At 55.1% G+C, this 25905-nt stretch overlaps 2 protein-coding genes across 2 annotated transcripts in view; one reads left to right on the top strand and one right to left on the bottom strand.

Annotated features, from left to right (window-relative positions):
- The first annotated feature begins 9832 nt into the window (after positions 1-9832).
- On the top strand, positions 9833-17590 carry LDLRAD2 (low density lipoprotein receptor class A domain containing 2). The gene is given in 6 exon segments (XM_032415116.1): positions 9833-9896; positions 11641-12084; positions 15929-15972; positions 15974-16065; positions 17064-17209; positions 17361-17590. Coding segments are annotated over 6 exon segments (1020 nt in total).
- Positions 17591-17945: 355 nt separating this feature from the next.
- HSPG2 (heparan sulfate proteoglycan 2) overlaps positions 17946-25905 on the bottom strand; it is a 98371-nt gene continuing 90411 nt past the window's right edge. The window contains exons 82-97 of the mRNA XM_032391744.1: positions 25555-25699; positions 25367-25466; positions 25075-25184; positions 24842-24950; positions 24173-24271; positions 23550-23774; positions 23039-23280; positions 22571-22742; positions 22357-22479; positions 22196-22252; positions 20417-20492; positions 20248-20326; positions 20033-20103; positions 19776-19859; positions 19282-19385; positions 17946-19116 (exon numbers count right to left, since the gene is read on the bottom strand). Of these exons, the coding sequence (XP_032247635.1) occupies positions 18944-19116; positions 19282-19385; positions 19776-19859; positions 20033-20103; positions 20248-20326; positions 20417-20492; positions 22196-22252; positions 22357-22479; positions 22571-22742; positions 23039-23280; positions 23550-23774; positions 24173-24271; positions 24842-24950; positions 25075-25184; positions 25367-25466; positions 25555-25699 (1969 nt within the window). The 3' untranslated portion in view covers positions 17946-18943. The remainder of the gene's footprint in view (positions 19117-19281; positions 19386-19775; positions 19860-20032; positions 20104-20247; positions 20327-20416; positions 20493-22195; positions 22253-22356; positions 22480-22570; positions 22743-23038; positions 23281-23549; positions 23775-24172; positions 24272-24841; positions 24951-25074; positions 25185-25366; positions 25467-25554; positions 25700-25905) is intronic.

Here is a 25905-nt window from a genome sequence, read left to right as displayed (position 1 = left end):
ACTTAAAAAAAAAAAGATTGTGTTCATTTTGATCTTGTTTACTTGCTCATTGAGGTCTTCCTCAATTGTCAGCCCTTCAGGAGTAGGAACCTTACTGCCTTGTTCATTGCTATGTTCCTGGCACCCAGAACAGCGCCTAGCACATAGTAGTAGATGCTTAAGAAATACTTGCTAAATAATGAATGTGCATCAGTTTAAATAAGGATTACTGTTTTGTTTTTTTTTAATTTACTCGAGATGGGGGTAGCTAGAGAGAGCATGAGTGGTGGGGAGGGGCAGAGGGAAAGGGAGAAGCTAACTCCCTGCTGAGCAGGGAGCCCCGACGTGGGGCTCGATCCCAGGACCCTGGGACCATGACCCGAGCCAAAGGCAGACGCTTAACGACTGAGCCACCCAGGCGCCCTGAAGCCGCTTTTAGTCAACAGGCTTGAGCAATGGAATGTAGGAAGGGCCCACAGTGACCCCTGCCTGAATACAGAAAGGCCCATTGGAGGACCCACCTCAAAACATCCATAGGCCCTAACTGACCAATGGGCTACTTACAACCAGGCACAGTTACCAAAAAAGGGAAAATTCCGTAAGATGCCTTACCTCCTCACCTTTCCTCTTTAGAAACAGCCCCCACCCACTGCCTCATTTGCAGAGTCTCTCCTGGGCTCCCTTGTGGTGTATCCAATAAACTTCTAGCTCCTTTGTTCTGCCTCCAGCGATTCTATCACCACCCACACTACCAGCTTCCACCTGATTGAGTTGCCCCACATCTGGGCCCCCCCATCCAATCGTGATAGAGGACAGTATGCACTTTTTAAAAGATTTATTTGAGAGAGAGCACGCACAAGAGTGGGGTGGGGGGGCAGAGGGAGAGAGAGAATCTCAAGCAAACTCTGCGCTGAGCACGAGAGCCCAACGTGGGGCTCAATCCCACGACCGTGAGATCATGACCTGAGCCCAAACCAAGAGTCGGATGCTTAACCCAGGCGCCCCCAGTGTGCATTCTTGCCGTGGGTGGGAGCAAGGGGCATCAGGGTCAGGAATCTTATAATGGAGACCTCCCTTTCTGTGCATATTCTTCCCCTAGGGATGCTATAATAAATTACTACAAACTGGGTGTCTTCAAACAATAAACTTACTCATGCACAGTCCTGGAGTCTGAAAGTCCAAAATCAAGCTACCTGCACAGCCACGCGCCCCTTGAAGGCGCTGAGGAAGGCTTTTACCTGGCCTTTTCCGTCCTCCGGGTGGCTCCTGACGTGCCTCGGCTCTGCCTCCATCTTTCCTCTGTGTATGTCTCTGTGTGGCTTCTCCTCTTACAAGGACACTGGTCATTGAGGCTAGGGCCCACCCTAATCCTGTATCTCATCTAAATTCATGACATCTGGAAAGATCTTATTTCCAAATAAAGTCACATTCTGAGATTTTGGGTGGGAGGGGCATGGATTTTGGGTGGACACTATCCAACCCATGAGACTGTTTATAACCGTGCTTTTTGTATGTTGCTGTTCACACTCTTGCTCTGATTGGCTATGGGCAATTTAGTAAGCCCTAATATGTTGATCCTTAGTACGATTACTTTACGTACTGGCTCTTGCCACCTCACCATTGGACTATAGGTTTTACAGAAATACAAGGGGAACACGAATATTCTGACACTGTTAAAGATGTGAGCTGGCCTTCAGTGGGATGCAGGCAGCCTTTAAAAACTGGAATCAAGGGACGCCTGGGTGGCTCAGTCGTTAAGAGTCTGTCTTCGGCTCAGGTCATGATCCCAGGGTCCCGGGATCGAGCCCCGCATCGGGCTCCCTGCTCGGCGGGAAGCCTGCTTCTCCCTCTCCCACTCCCCCTGCTTGTGTTCCCTCTCTCTCGCTGTGTCTCTCTCTGTCAAATAAATAAATAAAATCTTTAAAAAAAAAACCTGGAATCAATAAGCTGTAGCATGGGTGTCAGCCTGGCTTGGCTGGTAGAGCACGTGACTCTTGGTCTTGAGGTCATGAGTTCAAGCCCCACATTGAGGGTAGACTTTACTTAAAAAAAAAAAAGAAGCTGTGTCCAGAATTGAGACATCATTTACAAACACATCTGCCCTACAGTTCACACCCTGATTCGGTCACACCTCTGCTACCACAGACCTGAATCAGTATCAGAATCATAGCAAACAAGCATATTCCTTAAGTATTTGGTAATGTTGCAATGTATCCAATCACTGGGGTTATATTAAGAGTCCCATTAAATGTCCATGGCACAGAGTCTTGCCAAGCAGGAAGACAGAGACATAGCTCCATCCATTGCCTCTTTTTTTTTTTTAAAGATTTTATTTATTTATTTGAGAGAGAGAATGAGACAGAGAGAGAGAGCATTAGAGGGGGGAGGATCAGAGGGAGAAGCAGACTCCCTACTGAGCAGGGAGTCCGATGCGGGACTCGATCCCGGGACTCCAGGATCATGACCTGAGCCGAAGGCAGTCGCTTAACCAACTGAGCCACCCAGACGCCCCCATCCATTGCCTCTTTATTTTTTTTTTTTAAGTAGGCTCCACACCTAGCACAGAGCCCAACGTGGGACTTGAACTCAGGACCCTTCAATCAAGACCTGAGCTGAGATCAAGGATCAGATGCTTAACCGACTAAGCCACCCAGGCACCTCCTTTTTCTTTTTTTTTTTTTTTTAAGTAATCTCTACCCCCAGCATGGGACTCAAACTCGTGACCCTGAGATCAAGAGTCGCATGCTCTACTGACCGAGCCAGCCACGTGCCCCTATAGGACTGTATTTTGGCTGTTTGCACAGCTCTAGGCTGTCAGGACAGTTGTTTATTATGTAATTTGGACAATTTATTCTGCCAGAACACTGTTCCATTTTCTATTTATTTCACCCCAGGCTGGATTTAGGTGTTTCCTTAGTAACCCGTTAAACTTTTTACCATTCCTGCTGCTGTCAGAGTATGAGGCATCAGATTTTCTTCTTACTGGCCTAGACCCATGGCCTTACTGTAAAGTTTGTTTCCTGGTTTGATTCTGTGGCCTGGGGGGGAGGAGGGTGGGGGGGGCGCTTCATCGATACTAGTAGGTGTCTGTGTGCCTGACGTCGTTCTAGCATCTGTGTAAACCCCAGTCCCGAGAAGTAGCCCCCGCAGCCATTTCTGGTCTCCTGGTGACCCAGTCATGGCTTCAGCATCTTCTATCTACCAGATGCATCTTCTGCTAGCTTTTTAAGATTTAAAAAGAGCATACTGTCCTTCTCTCTCACGATTGGATGGGGGGCCCCCAGATCTGGGGCGACTCAAGCAGGTGGAAGCTGGTGGTGCGGGTGGTGAAGGAATTCGCTGGAGGCAGAACAAAGGAGCTAGAATTTTATTGGATACACCACAAGGGAGCGAAGGAGAGACTCTACCCCTTTTTTTTCTATTGTCAACTGACACAGAGAAAGGGTGACCGATTTGACAATGTTTCAGTATGTGCTGTTTTAGGACCACCTCTCTCCCTCATCGTTTCATTGATGGGTTTGTGCCCAACTGTCCATTTGTTTGGGGACCCCACCTAGCTAGAATATTGTCAATTAACCATTTTTGATGTTATCTTTCCCGTTAATTTCTCTACTTTCTAATTGTATTTTGCTTCTTGAGTTTTACCTTTCTAGGTGCTGAGACATGATCCCCTGTTAGGTTAGACGGTCAAACCTGATGTATGTTCTCCCATGTTGGTTTTCTCCATACTGATTGTTTATTAGACAACTATCTATTTTTCCATTTGGGGCACCAAATTATTAGGCCATTGGCTACTGCCCATGGATCATAATTCAAGATAACTTCAGGATGTCCTTTGCATGAGTTCTGACTTACTGGCAATTGCACTGATGTTAATTCATCATATTGAGTTGCCTTGTCTGTCCCTCTACCTGCCAGTGTTCTTCCTGTGGTTGCCTTTAGGGCGGCCGCTTTCCACTCCATATCTTGTGGTATGACAGGCACTCCCATGCTTGGGCCATCACGTCGCCTGAACAGGTCCCTTCATCTCTCTGGATTTTGGCTTTCTCTTCTATAAAAGGAGATGATTATACCTGCCTCTGGGTTTTTCTGGAGTGAAGGTGTTCAAGGCCCCAGGCTTGGAATTGGCATCAATGAATAGTTATTTACTAGTAGCTTATCAAACTGTAAGTTGCAGGAAAGAATGACAGATGAGATGTGACATCCTCAGTGCAGAAGCATTCAGCCCATATTCCAGACTCAGAGAGGGTCTGAGGGAAAGAGCCCTTAGAGATGATCCGGGCTTGCTGACCTATTGGACAGAAAAAGTAGGACATGGCAATTGGGCAGGACAACCGTCCTTATCTACAGTTCCCTGAACGTGTAGGGAAGACACCTAGGACTCAGACCTGAGATGCCCAGTGCTTGGTTTCGGGATGGAGCTGCCACCGTCGCTGTCCTCTAAGCTGAGGGGCATCCCACCACCACCCAGCGGCCGTTTCTAGGATGTCAGAGCAGTTCCTCATCCTCAAATTGGCTTTGACTGCCCCCTAGGGGACATTTTTCTCCAGACTCATGGGTACCAGATGCATTCTTCCAGGAAAAGGGTTGGGGCCCTGTCCAAGGCTGCTGGTTCTCTCCTCTTGTCTTCCTCTGCTCACTCCATGGCAGACTCACCCCATCGTGTAGCTTTACATACCATCCACAAGCCACTGCTCCCCAAATTATATCCCCAGCCCACACACCCCCCACCCCCCAGACTCCAGACTCGTAGATCCAACTGCCACTTGTCATCTCCACTGGAAAGTCTAATGGTCATCTCAATCAGAATGAATCCAAAGCTGAGATCCTCATCCTCCCCCATCCCAGTTATGGCAATGCCATCCTTCCAGATGCCAGCTTGGAACTCAGGGTGCCATCCTTGACTCATCTTTCCTTCACACCCAAGTCCAACCTGTCAGCAAATCCTATTGGCTGCACCTTCAAAATATGTCCAGAATCTGACCACTTCTTGCCATCCTAGTTCAGGCTACCATCTTTTCTAGACTTATTAAAATAGTCTCCTATCTGGTTCTGTAGCATTTGGCCCTGTCCAGTGGTTCTTGTCTCAGCTGGAGAAAAAAGCCAAAGTCCTTATGATGACCACTAGGGCTTCACTGATGTAACTCATCTCCTGTCACTCTCCCCGTAATTGCATTCGCTCCACACTGTTGTCGCTTGTGTCAGGCATGCTCCTGCCTCAGGGCCTTTGCATTTGCTCTTCCCCCTTCCTTCAAATAACTACATGGCTGGCTCCCTCATTTCCTTTAGATGTTCACTCAAAAGACCCTTCTCCATGAGGCCTTCCCAGGATACCCTATCAAAATTTCAGCAGCTCTCTGACATTTCACATCTCCCCACCTTGCTTTATGTTTTTTCTTCTTATTATTTATCACTATTCATGGATGGGGTAACTACGTGATGGACATTAAGGAGGGCATGTGATGTAATGAGCACTGGGTATTATGTAAGACTGATGAATCACTGACCTCTACCTCTGAAAGCAATAATACATTATATGTTAATTGAATTTAAATAAAAATAAATTAAAAAAATAAATAAAATCAGGAACAACACAGGCTAAAAAGTATTTATTACTATTCAATGCATTACACATTTTACTCATTTAACCTCCATTAGGATGTAAGTTCTACAAGAGTAGAGTTTTTGTTTATTCTCTTCCCTGAAATATCTCCAATGCCTGTAACAGAGGTTAGTGATATTTGAAAAAGGAAATTACATCCTTCTTCTATTTTTTAATTTTTAAATGCTTTCTTTTAAAATAATTATTTATTTATTTTTTTAAAAAATATTTTATTTATTTATTGGAAAGAGAGAGCATGCACAGAGGGAGAGGGAGAAGCAGACACCCCGCTGAGCAGAGAGCCTGACATGGGGCTCAATCACAGGACCCTGAGATCATGACCTGAGCTGAAGGCAGGTGCTTAACTAACTGAGACTCCTAGGTGCCCCATTTATTTTTAGGTAGGCTCCATACCCATCGTGGAGCCCAATGCATTGCTCGAATTCATGACCATGAAATCATGACCTGAGCCAAGATCAAGAGTTGGATGCTTAACTGATTGAGTCACCCAGGTGCCCCTTATTTTTTAAATAAGCTTTTTTTTTTTTTTAAAGATTTTATTTATTTATTTGACAGAGAGAGACACACAGAGAGAGGGAACACAAGCAGGGGGCGTGGGAGAGGGGGAAGCAGGCTCCCCGTGGAGCAGGGAACCCAATGCGGGGCTCGATCCCAGGACCCTGAGATCATGACCTGAGCCGAAGGCAGACGCTTAACCGACTGAGCCACCCAGGTGCCCCTTAAGTAAGCTTTATGACCAATGTGGAGCTTGAACTCATGACCCTGAGATCAAGAGTCACAAGCTCTACCAACTGAGCCAGCCAGGTGCCCCTACATCCTTCTTTTAATTTAATCTTCCTAATAAGCCGATAAGATACTATAGTATTGTCCCTAATTTGTAGATGAGAAAACTGAGGCACAGAGAGGTTAAGTCATTTGCCCAAGGGTCACACAACTAGGAAATGGGATGTGGTGGGAATATTCTACTCTTCTACTTACCAACCTTATTATCATTATCGGTATTCAGATTTGTCATCATTTAAATGAGACCCATAAGAGTGCCTTCTTTGTGGGGTCATTGTGATGACTGTGTGTGATAAAGCATGTGGTGAGCTTACAGCCGGCGCCTGGAATGTTGCACTTAAGAAGTGGTCGCTAGAAATATGACAAAGTTAGTTTTTTATTAGTGATTATTTAGATTTTTTTTCTTCAGCTTTGCATTTTATTATTGATATGGTTATTTATGTTCTTAAGGATTGTTGTTGGGGCACCTGGCTGGCTCAGTCAGTGGAGTGTGCGACTCTTGATCTTGGGGTTGTAAGTTCAAGCCCCACATTGAGTATAGAGATTACTTAAAAATAAAATATTTAAAAATTTTTTAAAATATTTTGTTTGAGAGAGAGAGAATGAGCATGAGCAGGGGGTTGGGGGGTACAGAGGGAGAGGGAGAAGCAGACTCCCTGCTGAGCAGGGAGCTTAATGTGGGGCTCCATCCCAGGGCCCTGAGATCATGACCTGAGCCAAAGGCAGCTACTTAACTGAGCCACCAGGTGCCCCTAAAAATAAAATCTTAAAAAAAAAAGGATTGTTGTCAAACTTGGGATAACCTCTATCAAGCACCTTTTATATGTGAGCTATAAGGTTTGGAAGCATTTTCCACAGAGTAGCTTTTGGCTTCATACATTTCAAACCTTATTTCAGCTCCAACACCCTCATAGCAGATGGGCCAGGCATGATAAGGGTCTCTGATTCTGCACCTCCATATCACAACATGGGGGAGGACAGTACAATGAGCATGAGGAATATTCGTGGAAGCCATTTTGGAGCATCCAGAAATAATAAAACTAGACCCAGAAGAAGCTAGAACCCCATTCATATATCCTTCCAAACCCAAACCCAAACCAACCTTCCTTTAGCGAGTGAGAGTCCAAAAACGCCCATGGCATTGAAGTGAGGTGTGTTGGAGGAGACGGGGTAGAAAGAGACAGTGGTCTGATTGTGGTTAGAATATCTTACTTTTGCAAATTTTATAAGACATATAACCCCATACAAGTAATGTGTCCTAAAGCTTAAGCTTCACAGGCTTCATGGTAAATCTACGTCTGCTGAAGCAGACTCACGTCCTCTCAGAACCCCCAGGCCTGGGCTGGGATGGCGTACAAGGTAGCATCGAATGTCAGCTCCGGCAGGGACAGCCGTTAGAGAGTTTTGGGACCCATGGCTGTTTTTTGTTTGTTTGTTTTTGTTTTATAGAGAGGAAGAGAGAGGGCAAGAGAGCACGAGCACACAAGTGGGGGGATGGGCAGAGGGGGGATGGGCAGAGGGAGAGAATGTCAAGCAGACTCCGTGCTCAGTGTGGAGCCCAACACAGGACTTGATCTCATGACCCTGAGATCATGATTGAGCCAAAACCAAGAGTCTGATGCTTAATTGACTGAGCCACTCAGGTGCCCCAGGGCCAGTGGTTTTAACCTTCCCATAGAGTCTTGGGACTCCGAGGTGGTATCTCAAAGGTCACAACTGGACACTTCTTGAAACGTGGTGTACCTGTTTAAGTAATAATATTAAGAGTCATCATTCAGCCTAGCATGCACTGGGCACTTTACAATGTGACAGACACTATTCTAAGTATCCCACTTGTATCATGTGACTCAGTCCTTACAACAAACCTATGAAGTTAGAATTATCATTTATATATTAAAGGTTCCATGTAGGGGCACCTGGGAGTCTCAGTTGGTTAAGTATCTGCCTTCAGCTCAGGTCATGATCTTGGGGTCCTGGGATGCCCCATGTTGGGCTCCCTGCTCAGCAGGGAGTCTGCTTCTCCCTCTCCCTCTGCCCCTCCCACCCGCTCATGCACACTCTCTCTCTCAAATAAATAAATAAAATCTAAAAAAAAAAAAGGTCCCATGTAAGAAAACTTCTGAAAAATTGTTCTTTTTTTAAAAAAAATTTTACTTTTAAGTAATCTCTATTCCCAACGTGGGGCTCAAACCCACAACCCCAAGATCAAGAGTTGCATGCTCCACTGACTGAGCCAGCCCCATGCCCCATGAAAAACACTGGTCTAATAACAAGTTTTGGAAAATCGTGAAATGGTCCAAGTCCTTTCTTTTCTACATGGGGAAGTTGAACCCAGCAAAAGAGAGGTCATGTGGGGTGCCTGGGTGGCTCAGTCGTTAAGCGTCTGCCTTCGGCTCAGGTCATGATCCCAGGATCCTGGGATCGAGTCCCACATCGGGCTTCTTGCTCAGCCAGGAGCCTGCTTCTCCCTCTGCCTGCTGCTCTACCTGCTTGTGCTCTCTCTCTCTCAAATAAATAAAATCTAAAAAAAAAAAAAAAAAAAAAGAGAGGTCATGTGCTCAATACTATTTTATTTGTTTTTAAATTTTTATTTTTATTTTTATTCTTATTTTTATTTATTTATTCTTATTTTCTGGAGGCCTGCCCTGTGTCAGGCACTGTGCTATGACCTGGGGGTTCAGAGATCAACAAGACCCTTGTGGAACATGATTTTAGTGGGGCCAATAGATAATATACACAAGATATCAGTCAGCCCAGTAATTCGAGCGAGTGCTGATAATAAATTCTGGGAGATGTGACTGAGAGACAAGGAGGGAGAGTACTAATTCAGACGGAAAGGTGATCTGGGAAGTGTGGTCCGAGGAGGTGACATGTGAGTCAAAACCTGAAAGACCTGAAGAAGCCAGACATGGAACGCTATGGGAGAAGAGCACTCCAGGTGGAGGGAACTGTGAGTGCAAAGGCCCTCGGGTAGGAACTCCTGGTCTAGTGCTCCTTCGCCACTCGGTGCCTCTATAGGGCCCTCAGAGCTGCCCTTTGATGTCCTGGGCCTCCCTCAAGCTCAGTCCTAAGGTGTCAACTTATCCAGAGAGTAGCAGCTCTCTGAGGTGCTGAGTCCCCCTCCCAGAAGCCTTGTGGGAGAACCGGATCTGAGTCTCCGCAGTTCCTGTCTGGCAGGGAGTGAGTAGACATCTTCCCAGCCTTCTTTCCCTAGGCTCCAGCCTCAGCCCCAAATCTCCACGGCAACCCGAGACACAATCCTGATCTGAAGAAGGATCTGGAGCACAAAGATCACTATAAAGAGACCAGAGGGCTGGTGGACTTACCTCCCCTTGCTCCTTGTGTCCTGCCAGCCTGTCTGCCAGGCCCCCATACCCTAGTCTCCCCAAAGACCCCAAACTGAGGATTCTGCAGGTCTGCCCCCTTGCTGGGCACAGCAGGGCCTGGATGGTGCCCCAAAGTCTGCTTCTGCTGGGGGCGGCTGCCCTGGCTGCATCTACTCTGGAGACAGGTGAGCACGAGGGGGCTTGGCTGGGGTGTGCAGGAGAGTCAGAGCCTACCACCCGTAGACACCATATCCCCATGATGGGCTGGGACCCCCTTGACTTGGAGGAGGCTGGAAAGCCTTGTGCCTGGTCTTGTTTGGTACCCCAAACCGCTCTGGGAGGCTGGAGCTCCAAGTCACCCAGAAACAGGGGTCTGGAGTGTGTGTGTGTGTGGGGGAGGGAATGGACAACACCATGGGCTTTGGGGGCAGACGGTCTGTGTTCACACTCTCAGTGACATCACTGCTCCACCTCTCGGGGTCTGTTTCTTCAGCAGCAAAGTCGGAATAAGGGCCCTTGCTCCTTAAGGGACTATTATTACTGTGCATATAAGATGAGATAAATGTGTAAGACATTTAGCGCCTGGCACATAGAAGGTGCTCAATTCATTCACTCTCCAAACCTCCTTCCTCCCCCGCGGGCCTCCAGGGCAGGGCCTGGCTTTACTAGGTCTGTGCAGATTTGAGAAAAGGCTCCCACATCCTGAGCTCTGATGGTGAATTTCTTCCCCCAAAACCCACATTCTGGTTGGTCCTCAAGATCCACTGGTGCCCCTAACATGCACCAGAAAAGCCACCTCCTCTTCTCCGTCCTTAACAAAAATCAGAGCTAGTTTGATTATTTGCCTATTATCTCATTCAATCCTCACAACAACTCTGCAGCAGTGAGGATGTTTTGGGATGTAAGTAACAGATACCAAACTAACAGAGCTTAACCCAAGTGGATTTATTTCAGTTAGGGAGAGTGGCCATAGGTGATTCCAGAAATGGTTAATTTAGCAGCTCAACCATGTCAATGTTTTCCCTGAGTCTCATGACCTCATCCTAGCAAGATGGCTGCTACAGCGCTGGCCATCACATCCTCAGTCAACTGCTTTCAAAAGCAGGAAGAAAGAGGCTCCTCATCACACGGCTCTCCCTTTTCTTTTTTTCTTTTCTTTTTTTCTAATCAGAGAGGAAAACCTTTCCCAGGAGCCCCCAGCAAACCTCTTCAATCTCATTGGCCAGAATCTGGTCCCATGCCAATCCCTAAACCCCGCAAATTGAATCAGGATTGCAAAGTTTGGTTTAGGCCAATGATCAGGAGAGAGCAACCTACAGCTGAGAGATAATAGGGTTCTTTTATCGAGCAACAGGGAAAGGCTGTGGGGTGGGCAGGTGCCCAGTTGAGTCTACCCCTCCTCGGATAAGATACTAATAATAGCTAACACTTCTGTGACACTCATTAAATGCGCAGCACTGTCCTAAGCACTGAACCCTTACCTGCCCACAGTCCTCTAGTTTCAATTCCAAAATATGAAAAGCTCTGAAAGCCCAAATTCCTTCTTAACTGATTTACTGGCAACACCTGACTTGAACTGATAGGAGGCTGGTTCTTGTATTTATTTGTCCTGCTTAGGGTTACGTCTGTAGACTTGCTCTAGAAAATGTGCTTGATCATGGAGGGCTGCAACATAATCTCCTGTATTACCCACCTTATCTTTCTAAAATCTGGAAAATTCTGAAACACATCCTAGCGTTTTTGAGTAAGAGACTGAGGCCTGAATTAAATTATTCAACCCTCACAAAAGTTCTGAGGTCGGGCAATCATTCCATTTTACCGATGAGGAACCTGAGGCCCAGAGAGGGTGAGTGACTTACTTGGGGTCACACAGCGGGCAGGGCTCCGAACCTGGCCGCGCGGTTCCAGGGTCCGTGCTTTTCCCTGCAGCCGACCTGGTGGACCTCTGCGGGCAGACGTGGCAGGGGGCCGGGCTGCGGCTGCGCTCGCACTCCGCCTGGCGCAGGTTCTACTTCGTGGCCCCGGACACCGACTGCGGGCTCTGGATGCGGGCGGCGGCCGCCGGCGACAGGATCCGCTTCCAGTTCCGCTTCTTCCTGGTCTACAGCTTGGCCGCGGCGGCCCGGGCGCCCCCAGTGTCCCCGGCACCCAACGCCTCCTCCCCCGCGCCGGCCGACCCGTGCGCCCCCGGGTCCTACCTGCAGTTCTACGAGGGCCCGCCGGGGGCGCCGCGGCCCCTGGGGGCCCCTCTCTGCGGCCTGACCATCCCCGCCCCGGTGGCGTCCTCCGGACCCTTCCTGGGCCTCCGCCTGCTCACGAGAGGCCGCCAGCCCCGCGTGGACTTCGTGGGCGAAGCCACCTCTTTCCGGCTGGGTGGGTGGGGGCTGTTGGCCGGGGCCGGGGCCCCCAAGCCGGGGGCAGCTGCGGGCTGGGGTCACTGGTGTGGCACCTGCGGCGCCAGAGGATGGGGGGGTGGGGGGCTGGGGCCTGGGCGTGGGCGGGGTGGGGGCTGGCAGCGGGCAGAGCGCGGTCCCGGGAGGGGCCAATCCAGACCCCCGGAGCCTACCCCGTAAATCTGACTCCCCGGGCCGCGTATGGCTGTCCCCCTACCAGCCCCTGACGCACGCCCGCACACACTCGCCCGGTGCCAACTCCCACACACTCCACGCCTCACACCCAACGCCCACACTCACCGTGCGCACTCATTCACACCGGCCCCCACTCACACACTGCACACAACCCACAAATCCTGCACACTCATTCACACCGGCCCCCACTCACACACTGCACACAACCCACAAATCCTGCACACTCATTCACACCGGCCCTCACTCACACACTGCACACTCATTCACACCGGCCCTCACTCACACACTGCACACAACCCACAAATCCTGCACACTCATTCACACAACCCCACACACCTCACACCCAACACCCACACTCACTGTACATAGCCCTCAACCTACACACTCATTCACACATACACTCACCTACCCGTTCACAACTCCCACTCCCACATGACTCCCACACTCCCACACCTCACACCCCACACCCACACTCATGCACCGTTCACACTCATTCACATGAACCCCCCACACGACCGACCCCATATTCACACGCCTCACACCTCAACACCCACGCACACTGCCCTCATTCACATGACCCTACATTCACACCCTTCATACCCCAACACCCACATTCACACACTGCACAGTCCCCACGCCCTGCACACTCATTCACACAACCCCACACCCACAAACCTCACACCCCAACACCCACACTCACACACACACGTATATGTGCGTACAACCCACAACTTTGCACTCATTTACACAACTCCACACCCACGTGCCTCACACACTGCAACGCACAACCCGCGTGCCTGACATACTGCCCACTCACACACCTCATACACATATAGTATCACTTTGCACGCTTAGATACAACTTACACACTCTCAAGTTCACACACGGCTCTTCTGTCCTGGGCCAGCCCTGCAGATGAACGCAGAGGGGCTGAGCGGGGTCTCCGGTGACTGTAAGTGACAGATACCCGCTTCAGCAAGGAAAGGGAACTGCTAGTAGTTAATGATGGTTTATCACGCATTGCCTTTGCCCCTGGCGTGCCAGGTCTATGTTGCTCACAGCTGCACGTGCCTGTCTTCTCGTGCTCGTGTTTCGGGATGGGAATCAGGCTCGGGGGGTTAGGTAAAGGGCCCGGGCCTCCCTGCTCACAAGCGGAGCGGCTGGGCTTTAGTGGCTAGAGCACGTCCTCTTGTTCAAATTGAGTTCAAGGCTTTAGCCCCCGCAGGCTCCCCCAGGATCGGAGACGCCCCCCTGTGTCGCAGCAGAGGCTGTGTCCGGTGATGGCGAGCAGGCAAGCTGCCAAAACCCAGAAGACGCCAAAAGCACAGAGAAGCTTTCTTGCCGACGCTGGCAAGATATCCAGGCTGGGGATTTGAACGTGGGGTTGCGAGCACTTTGAGACTGGAGCGCGGGGCCATGTGAGGGCCCGCGCGGGCTCACCAGGGACTAGACTTCAACGAGCCAGGCCCTGGACAGCCCTATAACACGGAGCTGGTCGGGCAGAGCCCTCGGGCCGAACCGTGGTCTCTTTAGACAAGGCCCCCACCTTTTTCTCCCCTGGCCTGATGCCTGGTCTGAATTTTGGATTTTATTTTATTTTTTAATTAAAAAAAACTTTTTTTTTTTTTTTTTTTTTTTGGAGAGAGAGGGAGAGCGTGTGTGCATGAGCAAGAACAGGGGTGGGAGGCAGGGGCAGGGAAAGAAATTTAAGCAGGCTCCGGGCCCAGCACAGAGCCCGTTGTGTGGCTCCGTCTCAGGACCCTGAGATCATGACCGGAACCCAAATCAACAGTTGGACGCTTAACCGACTGAGCCACTCAGGCACCCCTGAATTTTGGATTTTGGATTCTTTCTCTCTTCCCCTTAGTCTCTGGCTCTGGGAGGAACTATACGAAATTTGGACCCTAAATCCTTAGTGCCAAGACCAGCGGTGCCTGGGGTCTCCTTTCTGGCTCCTGTAGGCTGTAGCATGCCCAGGGGCCTACGATGTTTTGCAAACAGCTCTCACTGGCTGATTGAGAATTAACCCCTCCCTCCCTCCCTCTCTTTCTTTTTCCCTCGCTCTCTTTCTCCCTGTGGCCTTGCCTGCTTGCAAGGTGCAGCGGTCAGCCAGGGAGCCCGGGATGCTGCCGCTGCTCTGTGTTTAGCAGGATTGAACTCCTGAAAGAAGGAGGCAGGGACGAGGCCCTGTCACAGGTCTGGCTTCCTCAGATCAGTTTGCCATTTGAATGAAGAAAGGTTCATTTCACACCCTCAGGCCACACACACAGTCCCCGTCACTCACACCTGCAGGCACAGGCTGCCTGGTTCATGCACACACTCCTACATATGACACCCACATATGACCACCCATACATAACCACACTACTGTTTGTGTTTTCTCTCACGTTCATTCTTACACCTACATAACTGCTATATAGTCTTCGTTTTCATTTGTAGACAAAAGAAACCCAACTCAAGTTGGTTTAGCCAAAAGAGAATGGGGAGGGACTCCTATAACTGGGATATTAAGGTGTTGGTTCAGGTATGGCTGCATCCAGCAGTTCAAGTAAGACACCTGGGCGCTGTCTCCTTGTTCTCTGTCTTTGCATTGTGGGCGTCTGTTTGGCCTCCATTTCAGGCAGCTTCTCTTTCTATCTGGCAGCAGGATGACCCTGCAGCTCCAAGTCCACGGTCACCATTATAGCTCTAACCTCAACAAAATGGAGAGTGAGCATCTTTTCTTATGGTTCTAGCAAAAGTGCCAGGGCCAAATCTGATTAGTCATGTGGGTCATGTGTCCATTTCCGTGGCCAGGAAGTGGAACGCTCTGATTCCCACGCCCACCCCCGAGCCAGGATTTTGGGCAACCCCACCTGCACCAGCTTTTCTCCACAGAATGAGATGCTGGGTAAGTCAACCTCTCTGCACGCCCTGCGCATCAAGCCATACAATTCGTTCACCTGCGTGCATATTCATTCATTTAACAAATGTTAGGGAGCACCTGCAATGTGCCAGGTGCTGTTCGAGGCTCCAGGGCTACAGCAGTGAACGGAAGAGGAGTCCGCGTCCTCTCTGAGCTGACATTATGCGGGAGACTCAGACCATAAACAAATAATCGAGTGAACCCATGTTCTGTTGAGGTGAGGAGTGCTGCAGAGGGATGGAAGTCAGGACAAGGAGGATCAGAGCGCTGGGGGAGGGTGGCGTGCCATTCTCACGTGGAGCTCAGGGGCCCCCTGGCAGGTAACATTTGAGTGTGGACCTGAAGGGAGTGAGCCATGCAGTTACTTTGGGGAGAGAAGGCCAGGCAGAGCCGACGGCAAGTGACCTAAGCTCTCTGGGCCTGTCTTCTGATCTCTGAAATGGGGGTGGTAACAGTGTTTATCATGTAGGGTTATTGTGAGAACTTTAGGAGCTGGGGTGTGAGTGGAGTGCTTAGAGCCATGCCCAGCACGGGGATAGGAACTCAGTAAATGGCCGTCAGCGTCATCCTGCACACCTGTCTCCCATGGAACACCCACCCATGCTTTCATCTGCAGCTTTCTGCGGCTCACAGCTCCCACGTTCCCTCACTATAGGGCTACGCATCCCTGTGTGTCACGGGCTGGCTCAGGGTTCTCATCTCATGCCTCCCCTCCTGGCCCCAGGAGCCTGTGGCGCCTACTTCCGCTGTCAGAACGGCAGGTGCATACCCCCCGAGCCTGGTGTGCGATCGCTGGGGCGTGGACAACTGTGGTGATGGTAGTGACCAGGCTTCTGGGCCACCAGCCGACTGCAGAGGTCAGTGATGGGTGCGGCCCGGGCCCTGCTGAGCAGCTAGGAGGGAAACCGGGGCTAGCTCCCCTTCCCAGGGGCAGGGCCTCAGTGGGGAGGCCGGGGGCAGGGGCATGGCAGGAGAGAATAAGGTGAAGCACAGCAGTGGGGAATCTGTGTAGGCCAGACTATCTGAGGATCAGAGCAAGTTAGAGCCGGAATGATGCTGGAGATGATCTAATCCAGCTGCTTCCAAATGATATTTCAGTGGTGGAAGCTTTTCCTAAGTGAAATTTTGCAGAGGATCAAGACAGCAAAAGGGAAGATGCCCTATTTAACTGGACATGGAGGCCCAGGCCCTGGCTGACTGATGTCCCACCGAGGGACCTGAGTTGGACCTTCAAGACTTACTCTGGAAGCCATTGTCCAGTCTTGTCTCCCACATTTTATGTATGGGGAAACTGAGGCTTAGGGGAGGAGAAATGTCTTGCCCAAGGTCATAGAGTCAGGGAGTAGCATGACCAGGAATGACCTCTGTGCACAGGGGGGACCAGAATAGGCCACCCAGGAAGCTCCTTCCTGGGAATCTAAGATGCCACATCCTGCGAACAGGGCTGCTATGTACTGTTGAACAGGTTGTTTACTGCAAAAAAACACCTGGCTGAAGGGGCTGATAAACCTAACCTTTCAGAGTTGTCCTAAGTGAAATACCACAGGTAAGGAGCCCAGCACCCAGCACGGTGCTTGGTGCCCAGAGAATGCTCAGTACAGACACATCCTCCTTCTTGAGAAGTAGCTCCATTTATAAACCCTGGGCACTGGAGCTGGGCCGCATGAGCTCAAGTCCTCCCCTAGCACTTCCTGCTTTGTGACCTGGGCAAGCGACTTAACCTCTCTGTGCCTCACTTCCCTCATGTGTGAAATGGAAATACTAATAGTAACAAACTCAGACAGGTTTGGGGAAACTTCAAGGAGCCCAAGTCAAGCCCTGGAAAGTTCTGTGTGTTTCTCTATTATTTCCCGCTGCAGGTCCCTCTCTGTGCCCAGCCAGGCAGGGAGTACGGGTGGCCCTACGTCCAAGCCCCTGACGCTCTCCCCGGCTCTCAGGTCTGCAGGAACTCCCCAGATGGCCGCCCAGAGCACCCCCCTCGCAGGCCGGGCCCCTGAACAGCCGGGTACAGCAGCTCCTCCGGGAGGTAGATGGCTCTTGCTTTCCGTCCGCTCCCACTCCTCCCACCAAGGTCACACTTGTCCCTCCCCACGTGACAGGCACGGGGCAGCAGGCCCTGACTGGGGCCTGAGCGGGCTTTCCCTTTCTTTCGGCAGGCCCCCGGCTCCGAGGTGTGGCGCTGGTCTCCTCGCTGGTCCTAGCGTCCGCGGGCCTCCTCCTGGGCCTCCTCTGGGGCTACTGCTCGTCCCGCTGGCTGGCCTGGCGGGCTGGTGCCCACGGCCTCTGCCCCGGCTGCACCTCCTGTTACCCGTGTCCGGGCCGGGTGGCTCCTGGGGGGCTGCAGGCCAGTGGGCCGGCCTTGCAGGGTCGGGGAGGACAGCCCTAGAGGCTGTGGCTTCAGAAACAGGAGAGTGGGCTCTGGGGTCAGACAGACTTCGGGTTCCACCCCACCCCCAGGAGGGCCACCTGACCTTGGGCACGTCACCAAACCCGCAGACTCAGTCCGCTCCTCTCCTGCCTCGTGGCTGTCGTGAGGTACACGGGGGCTAAGCGGCCCCGAGGCTCGGGAGGTCGCTGGCACTCTGCTGGATCCGGGAAGGGCGGGGAGCAGGGGCCTCGCTCCCCTGCAGCTGCCTTGTTCACCCCCCGGCGCTCACCTGCCCGGCTTTGCCCCCCCCGCCAGCACCCCCTCGGGTTCCACCGAGTCAAGCCCCAGCCAGAGGCGCAGGAAATAGCTGTGGCAGGGATAGCACCGTTTATTAAGAAAGATCAAGACAAAGACCACAGGAGGGTCCCTTCTAGGACACGGAGGCCAGGCGTCCTGACCCCACATCTGCGGGCTGCTGGTGGGGAGGGCACATGCCCCCACATGGGCCCTCGGGCTCCCCACAGATGGGGCAGGGCTGTCATGTCCCCTTCCTGTCCCTCCCAGGCGTGAGTCCTGGCATCTCCCACCCAAGGCACTAACTCTTTTCAACCACCAATGCCCTCCTCTCCCCATGTCCCCTGGGCCTTCACTTCCAGATCAGTGGGGGGAGGGGGACATGGCCTGGTGGGGGCGGGGAGACCCTCTCAGTGCTGGGCTCTGCCTATAGCAGCTCCTGGGAAGAGTTGGGGTGGAGTTTCCCTTGCCGCCCCTGAGGGCAGGGGCCCTGGGCCAGGTGTTGGGGGGTGGGGGGCGGGGGTGGCGGGATGCGGGCCAGGAGGGCTCGGTGGGAGGGGGAGGCTGCCAGGGGCAGGGGGCCCGGCTGGCTAGGCAGAGGTGGAAGGGGCTGGGACACGGGCTGGCGGTGGCGGGCTGGCCTGCCCAGGGGTGAGCTGCCTGGCAAAGGGAGCTGGGGAGGCACCAGGCTGTGGGCTGCGGTTGGCTCCTGTGGGACTGAGGGGCCCGAGGGCTGCCGGACTGGACAGCCCAGCTCTGTGGGGGGAGGGGCTCTCGAGCGGTGGTGACAGTTCGGAGCCCACTCGGCCACCGTGTCTGACCGCGAGTCCTGGCGGCCCTCTGAGGCACCGGCTCTCATCCAACCTGCCCTACCTACCAGCCTGCGGCTTTGCCCAGGTGTGTTTGTGTAGGGGGGGTGGCACGCCCACCCTCCAGTCCAGCCCAGGGCAGTAGCAGCAAAGCGTGGCATTGCCTCAGTTTCTTACAAAATATTCATCATAATAATATTAATAATAATATACTCGACGTCGTGGGGCTGGGATGCCGCCTGGGAGTCCGTCTGGGGCAGGCGGCTGCCTACGAGGAGCAGGGGCGGGTGTTGGCCCCGGCCTGGGCGCGGTGCTGCAGGTCCTGCGGCTGCGGGGGCGGGGCGCCAGGCCGGGCCGAGTGCAGCACCAGGTTCTTGACACAGCCTGTGATGCCCGAGGAGAACCGGCCCCCGGTCAGCGTGGTCACGTCCGGAGCTCCGCCTGCGGGGACGCGGTGGGGGGCGGGGGGGAGGACAGGGCCCGTCAGCTCCCGGAGCCCAGGGGCTGAGGAAGGCGGCATGCCCTAGCTCTGCAGGGCCCCATGCCCTCCCTTGGCCCCAAGGAGGGTGCCCGAGGCCTGCACTGAGGCCCGAGCCTGGGACTTACCAATGTAGATGCTGCCCTTGCTGTTGACTGCCACGTTAGGGCCTGGGGACTGGCCGCTGACCAGCTCCTCACCGTCCACCTGGATGGAGCCTCTCCGGCCCTCTCTGTTGGTGGAATGGGGGTGGGCCCCTCACCACCAGTTCCAAGAGTCCCCCCTCCCTTTGCACAGAGATGCCAGACAGGAAGTCCTGCCCTTGCTTGGAGCTCTTCCCTTCCCCCCACTTGATGAGATCTGGCCCCACAAACACAGCTTCCTAGCACCTCCCCCAGCTGTCACCCATCCCCTCGGGTGCTTGTCTCCCCCCCCCGCACCCCCATGGTGTTATGTCCCACCCTGGAAGTCTGTGTTCAGGCTGGTGGGCTCTTCATCCACCCTGGCTTCAAGTTCTGTCTCCCAGAGCTCAAAGCCTGTCTTGCTGCACGTGGGGGGCGGCGTCCTGTCCCACCCCAGAACTCTGAGCCCCTCGCCCCAGGGCCTGGGCGGGCTCTCTTACCGCAGCGCGGTCACCCGATGCCACTCGCCATCATCGATGGGGTCCTCAGAGACAAGGCGGGCCTCCCCACTGCCCAGCTGGTAGCTGCAGTCACATGGGCCCAAGACAGTGTGAGCTGGGGCAGACGGTGGTGGTATGTGGGGCTGGGGGCCTGCAGCTTCTCGTGGGAGGAGCCGTGGCACCGAGCAGAAGGGGAGCCAACTGAAGTGGTGCGGGCGGCCAGGGAGGGGGAGGAAGGGCCAGGTGCCCGGACCCACCTGAAGACAAGGTGCCCGTCCTGAAGCCCGAGACTGATGAAGTCCTTGCCACGGCCAGCCTCTCCCACGTCCTGCCAGGGAAGTGCGGGGTTGCTGGGGTTCCTGGTCTGGAGAGCTGAGGCCCCTGCCACTGTGGACTCGGCCCTCCTCCCTCTCACGGCCCTGGCCACCAGGGGGCTGGGGACCCTGAGACCCGGCTGGCTGCCCACACTCACCACGCCCTGCCAGAGCAGGAGGCCGCTGGCCGTGCGGGTCCGAACCTCCAGCTCGATGGTCTCCGGCACCCCGGGCAGGCTGGGAGTGGAGGAGGTGGGTGAGGGGGAAGAAGGTGCAGATTCCTGTTCCCCTGCCTGGCCCCACCAGCTCCCCCAACACCCGCCTCACCTCCTGGAGAAGATGTGGCCAGGGAGGGCGAGGAAGCCGTCATCGTGGAAATAGGCTCCGTACTGCCCAGGGGCATCTGCGGGATGACGCGGGGGATGGTGAGGCCCCTGCTCGTCTGCATGGAGCGGCCACCGCACGGGCTCCCGGACCCCCACCTCCACCCCAACGTGTGTCTCCAGAGACCCCAGGGGGCTATGGACACAAGTCAGGGGTCTGTGAACTTGGACGGGCAGACACTAGCTTGACCTTCACTCATTCCTCACTGAAATGTAGCAGTTCCTTCCGCTGTGCATGTGGGCAGCAAAGCCAAGGAGCCGTAGTGGGGCACTAACACGTTTCCTTATCACGTGACAGTGGTTACAGACACTTCAGGGCTTCCTGAAATTGTGGTAGCTATTAGGGCCACCAGTCGATCTCGTTATGTATTGTGTTCCTACAGAAGCTCATATGTTACAAATCAGAAAATTCTAAATATTTTGAGAAACTTATTTCAGTACAATTGGTTTCCTCTGAAATCCTATGTATTTTATTTTATGTAGTCAGTAGGGTCCAGATACGGTGACCAATCGTCCCTATTTGCTGAGTCCTGTCCTGGTTTTAGTTCCTGAAGTTCACATCCTGAGAAACCCCTCAGTCCTGAGCAAACTGGGAGAGCTGGTCACCTAGGTCCATGGCACATACAAGGTTCAGAACCTTTGTGTTCCCTCTATCCTACAGAGGTGAGGACAGGCTGGGGGCAGGGTGTGAGTGACCTGCCCAGAAAGCCGGAAGCCAGCATGGCAACCCGGACCTTTAGGCCCCAACGTCCGTACCGTGTGTGGTTTTAGCATCCCCAGCCCTACCTGCTTGGACCCAGCCAACAGGCCAGTGCTGGTCCCTGTGGGCCTACAAGGGTAGGGAACACTTGGCCACCCTCCGCCCAATGATGCGAACAGCGAACATTTCCCAAGCACCCAAGCTAGTGCCAAACAACGTGTGGGGAGCATCCCAGGAAAGCATCCTTTCATTTAAAGGGATCCTTACAATAATCCTATGGTTTAGATATGATGTTAACAAAAGCTAACGTTCTATACCCACTGTCGACTAGACATTGTTCTAGGCATTTTAAGTACATTGAATAATTGTACCCTGACACAAACTTTTATCCAACCCTCGTGGAAGGATGTCACTTCTCTTTATTTTACACATAAGGAAACTGAGGCACAGAAGGGTATGTGACTCACCCGAGGGAACACAGCTAGTAGATGGCAGGGCTAGGATTTGAATCCAGAGCCCGTGTTCTTAGCCACTCTGCCACTCCCTCTCCTATCACGTTAGTGAGAAATAAGAAGATGGGTGTCTACAAAGCAGTTGGCCCAGCATTTGTGAATGTTCAATAAACACTGATTTTTAAGAAACGATCATTGCTTTTAAATAGACTGTGGAATCCTTGAGAAGGAAGGTCTTGCCTTGTTCATCTTACATTTCCTGCCTCCAGGGCGAGGATGGGCACGCAAGGGTTTGTTGACAGGATGTGTGAATGTAGAGGAGGAAACTGAGGTCAGAGTGGCTCAAGGACGCACGCCGGGGCCGCCCAGCCAGCTCAGCTAGCCCGTAAGTACAGGGCAGGAGCCAGCTCTGTGTTGCTGGGCTCTTCTTTATTCTGTCCCTCTGAGCCCAGTGAGCCTCTCACGTGGCCTTGTCTTGCTCACAGGCCGGAACTGAGAGTGTCCCTGGGAGAGGGGCTGCGACGGGAAGCCGAGGAGGAGACAAGCCTCTCTGGCCACAGGAAGTACGTACCGTTGCCCCCGCTGCCTTCCAGATGCCACTCAGATTCCGCCGTGCCTTGTCCAGAGCCTATGAGGAGAGGCAGGTGCGGTCGGCGGGCAGAGACACGGCGGGTCCCGTGCGCCGCCCCCCAGGGCCCCGAGCGGGAGGTGGGGAGAAGCCAGGACAGTTACCTTGTTGGCAGCGGGGGCCAGAGAAGCCGGGGGGACAGAGGCAGCGGGTGCCCTGGCAGGTGCCCCCGTGCAGACAGGGCTCACGGAGCTGGCAGGGGCTCTCCTCGTGCTCACAGAGGTCTCCTGCGGGCCAGGGCACCGTGAGCAGGCGTGGGCCGCAGCGGCCACCCAGCACCCCGCGCCCTCCCCGCCGGGGCCGGGCAGGCTGGCTCACCCTTGAAGCCAGCCGCGCACAGGCACTGGAACTCGTCCTCGCCGGCTGGCACGCAGGTGCCGCCGTGCCGGCAGGGCTGGCGCTCACACGGGGAGCTGGGGTAGCACTGCCCGACGCCCCGGCTGCCCAGGAAGCTGTAGGTGAGGTCCAGCCGCTTCCCATTCACCGACACCTGTGGGCACAGGGACGCTGAGGGGGCTCTGGGCAGGCCGGGGCCAGAGGCCGAGTGGCCCAGCGGAGGGGAGCTGGGAACCTAAGCGGAAGGGACTCTCGCGCCGGCGAGGGAGGAACCTAAGCTGAACGCCTCCTGCGAGCCAGGGACGTCCAGCAGCGCGGTCACTCCTCGAAGGGAGTGTCACTACCCCCGTTTCGCAGAGGAGGGAACGGAGGCTCGACGGGAAGCAGTCTGGGCTCGCTGCGGGCGGAGGGGCCGGCTTGCACCCTCCCCTCCTCTCCCCTGCTCCTCACCTCGCCCATGCAGCCGCGGAAGTGGGCGCTAACGTTGGCGGCGGGGGGCAGCCGCACGGAGGGCTCCACGCCCCCGAGGTAGAGGACGGTGTGCAGGTTGAGGCCCTGGCTCTTGCCCGGTGAGGAGCGCAGCACGGGGGCTCTGCTGTTCACGCGCAAGCTGCCGTCCTTGTTCAGACGCTCGGCAGACACTCGGTGCCAGTGGCCCAGGGCCAGGGGCGCGGGGCCCCGCAACACGCCCGGGGGGGGGGGGGGGGGGGGGAATGCCAGACGGGGATGGTGTGCGCAGAGGGCCCCCCCCCGAACGGGCACTTGAGCGGATAGGGTGGTCCGACAGAGGCCTAGGGGACTTGCTTAAAGTCACAAGTGGGGCGAAAGAACGTGAGCGAACAGGGGACTTCAGTCGGTCTGACTTCGGAAGTTATTCCTCCAACCCTCCTTGGGCCTTGGGGAGCCGAGGGGGGCGCAGAGCTTGGCACCTAGAGCCCACCTGCCTTCAGCGTCTGGTGCTCACCTGACCCTAACTCGTAGCGGAACTCCAGGTGGCCGCCGACCATCGCCAGGGACACGAAGTCCTCCACAGGCCCGCTCTTCCCCCCGCTGAACACCAGGATGCCGTCGGGCGCCAGAGGCTTGAACTCAACGTCCAGGCGCAGCTCGTGGTGTGTGTTGGTGAGGGCGGGCAGTGCCAGGTAGGAGCCGGTGCCCGACATGGAGGGGGTGGTCACCGTCACACCTGCACACCACAGCTCAGCCAGGGGCAGTGGGGGCACCGGCGTCCCTGCCCGGCCCGCCCCAGACCCCGGGGCTCCGGACCAGCTGGTTAGGAGCCGCCAACCATAGGAGCGCCTGCCCTCGGGCACCGCAGACCAGGCTGGAAGCGTCTCCGGGGGGGGGGGGGGGGGGCCCCCCCCCCCCCGGGGGGGGGGGGCGGGGGGGGGGGGGGGGGGCGCTTCACAGACCCTCATGGGAGAGATTCAGGCTGGGCAGAGGCTTAGCCAGGTGACTCTGAGGCCCTCTGGCTCTGGACTCACGTTACCATCCACGGGGCCCTTTGTGGCCTCAGAGTGTCCCTGCCCAGCTTCCCCCATGCCTCCCGGGCTCCCCCGGGGACTCAGGTCCGGCTCCACTCACCTTCCTCACACCTCACCCCTGAGCGGCCCAGGTGGCAGCGACAGGTGTAGCCTCGGCCATCAGGACGGTTCACACAGGTGGCGTCTGGCCCACAGGCCTCTGGGGGACAGAGGGGCCAGCAAGAAGGACAATAAGGTGGCCCGGGAGGGGGGGGTTCCTGACACTACAGCCTTATTACTGCACCCGGGGGCCTTGGCCAGCCTGGGAGGACTGCATCAGGAGACTGGGCAGGAGGAATGGATGACGGCGGGGCAGGGGGGCACCAAGGAGGCTGGGCGGGGGACAGCATGGGAGGGGAGTGCAGGAGTGATGGGGTAACAGTGTGGGGTGCTGGGTACCTGGGAGGCAGGGCATGGGCTGAGTGCCTTGGTGAGAGATGGGAAGGTGGTAAGAACCTGGGGTGGTGAGAGGCTGGGGGGGGTTGCCTGGCAGCAGTGATGGGGGTAGGATGAGTAGCTGGGCACCAATGATGGGGGTGAGAACTTGGGGAGCAGAGTGGGTGTTAGGGTGGCAGGGATGGAAGTCAGTCTCTGGGAGGAGTGGCGAGTCCTTGGGTGAGAGTGTGGTTAAGTACTATGGTCAGCAGTGGGATGGGTGGATATGGAGGGGCAGCTATGGGCAGAGGCAAGCACCCGGGGGTGGCAGCGATCGGAAGGGTGGGTCACACACCTGGGTGGCAGTGCAGGGCCTGGGAGTGCTCACAGCGGCTCCCGGTGAAGCCAGCCGGGCAGATGCACACGTAGCTGCTGCTCTCTGAATCCTGACATTGGCCCCCGTTCTGTGAAGCCACCCCCAGAAGTCAGGTGGAGAACCCCCTGGCTCTCCCCCACTTCCCACGGGGGCTGCCCCGGCGGAGGGCAGTGGCCAGGGGCAGTGAGGTGGCGCGTTCGGTGTGGGGTTACCTGGCATGGCCGGTCCCGACAGGTGGGGCAGTGGGAGATGCCATGCGCGGTAAGGTTGAGGTCATGGAAGACGATCTCCTCGCCCTGGATGCACAGCTCCCGGACACAGCCTGGGCGGAGGGTGGCCACGATGAGAAGGGGGGCGGTGCCGGGAGGCCTGCCCAGCCCCAGCCCGCAGCCCGCAGCGCTCTCCCAGGCTCCCATGGGCTCCGCCAGCCAGCCAGCCAGCCAGCCAGCCAGCCAGCCAGCCAGCGGAGGCTCGGCCAGGCACGGCGGCAGGGCGGGGGCTCACCTACGAAGCCGCTGCTCAGCCCCGCCTTGGAGATGGCACCGTAGTCGGGGTAGCCGCCCAGGTAGAGCTCCTCATTTAGGTCCAGGCCCTGGAACTTGCCCTGGGGAGTGGAGAAGCCGGGGATGGTGGACAGGGGCTGGGCAGAGGTGGGGACGGGGCTGGAAATGGGGGCACCAGTGGGGCCTCACCTGAGAGGTCCCGTTGACCGGGGCCAGGCTGCCCACGATCAGGGAGCCCTGGGTAAGGCTGCGCAGCAGGGTCACGGTGTGGAACTGGCCCAGTGCCAGCGGTGTGGGGTGGCGGATGGTGGCCATGCCCGAGCCTGCGTCAAACCTGCTCCCCGGGATGGGGCCAGGGCGGGGGAGAGCGTACAGGGCTGGTCAGAAGGGCCTGGCAGGGGGCCTAGCCTGGGAAGGGGTGATGTCGCCATTTCCTGCAGTTCTGATCTAGTTCCTGTCCCTGCCTTGTCCCCCCAACCCTATCACCCACCCCCAGCTCGCCCCAACCCTGCCCCTTCCTCAGATCCTCTCTTCCCCCGC

This window comes from Phoca vitulina, unplaced genomic scaffold, assembly GCF_004348235.1.
Source record: "Phoca vitulina isolate PV1807 unplaced genomic scaffold, GSC_HSeal_1.0 scaffold2, whole genome shotgun sequence".
Taxonomy (NCBI): Eukaryota; Metazoa; Chordata; class Mammalia; order Carnivora; family Phocidae; genus Phoca; species Phoca vitulina.
Note: the sequence above shows the minus strand (reverse complement) of the source record. Positions and strands in the feature narration are given on the sequence as shown.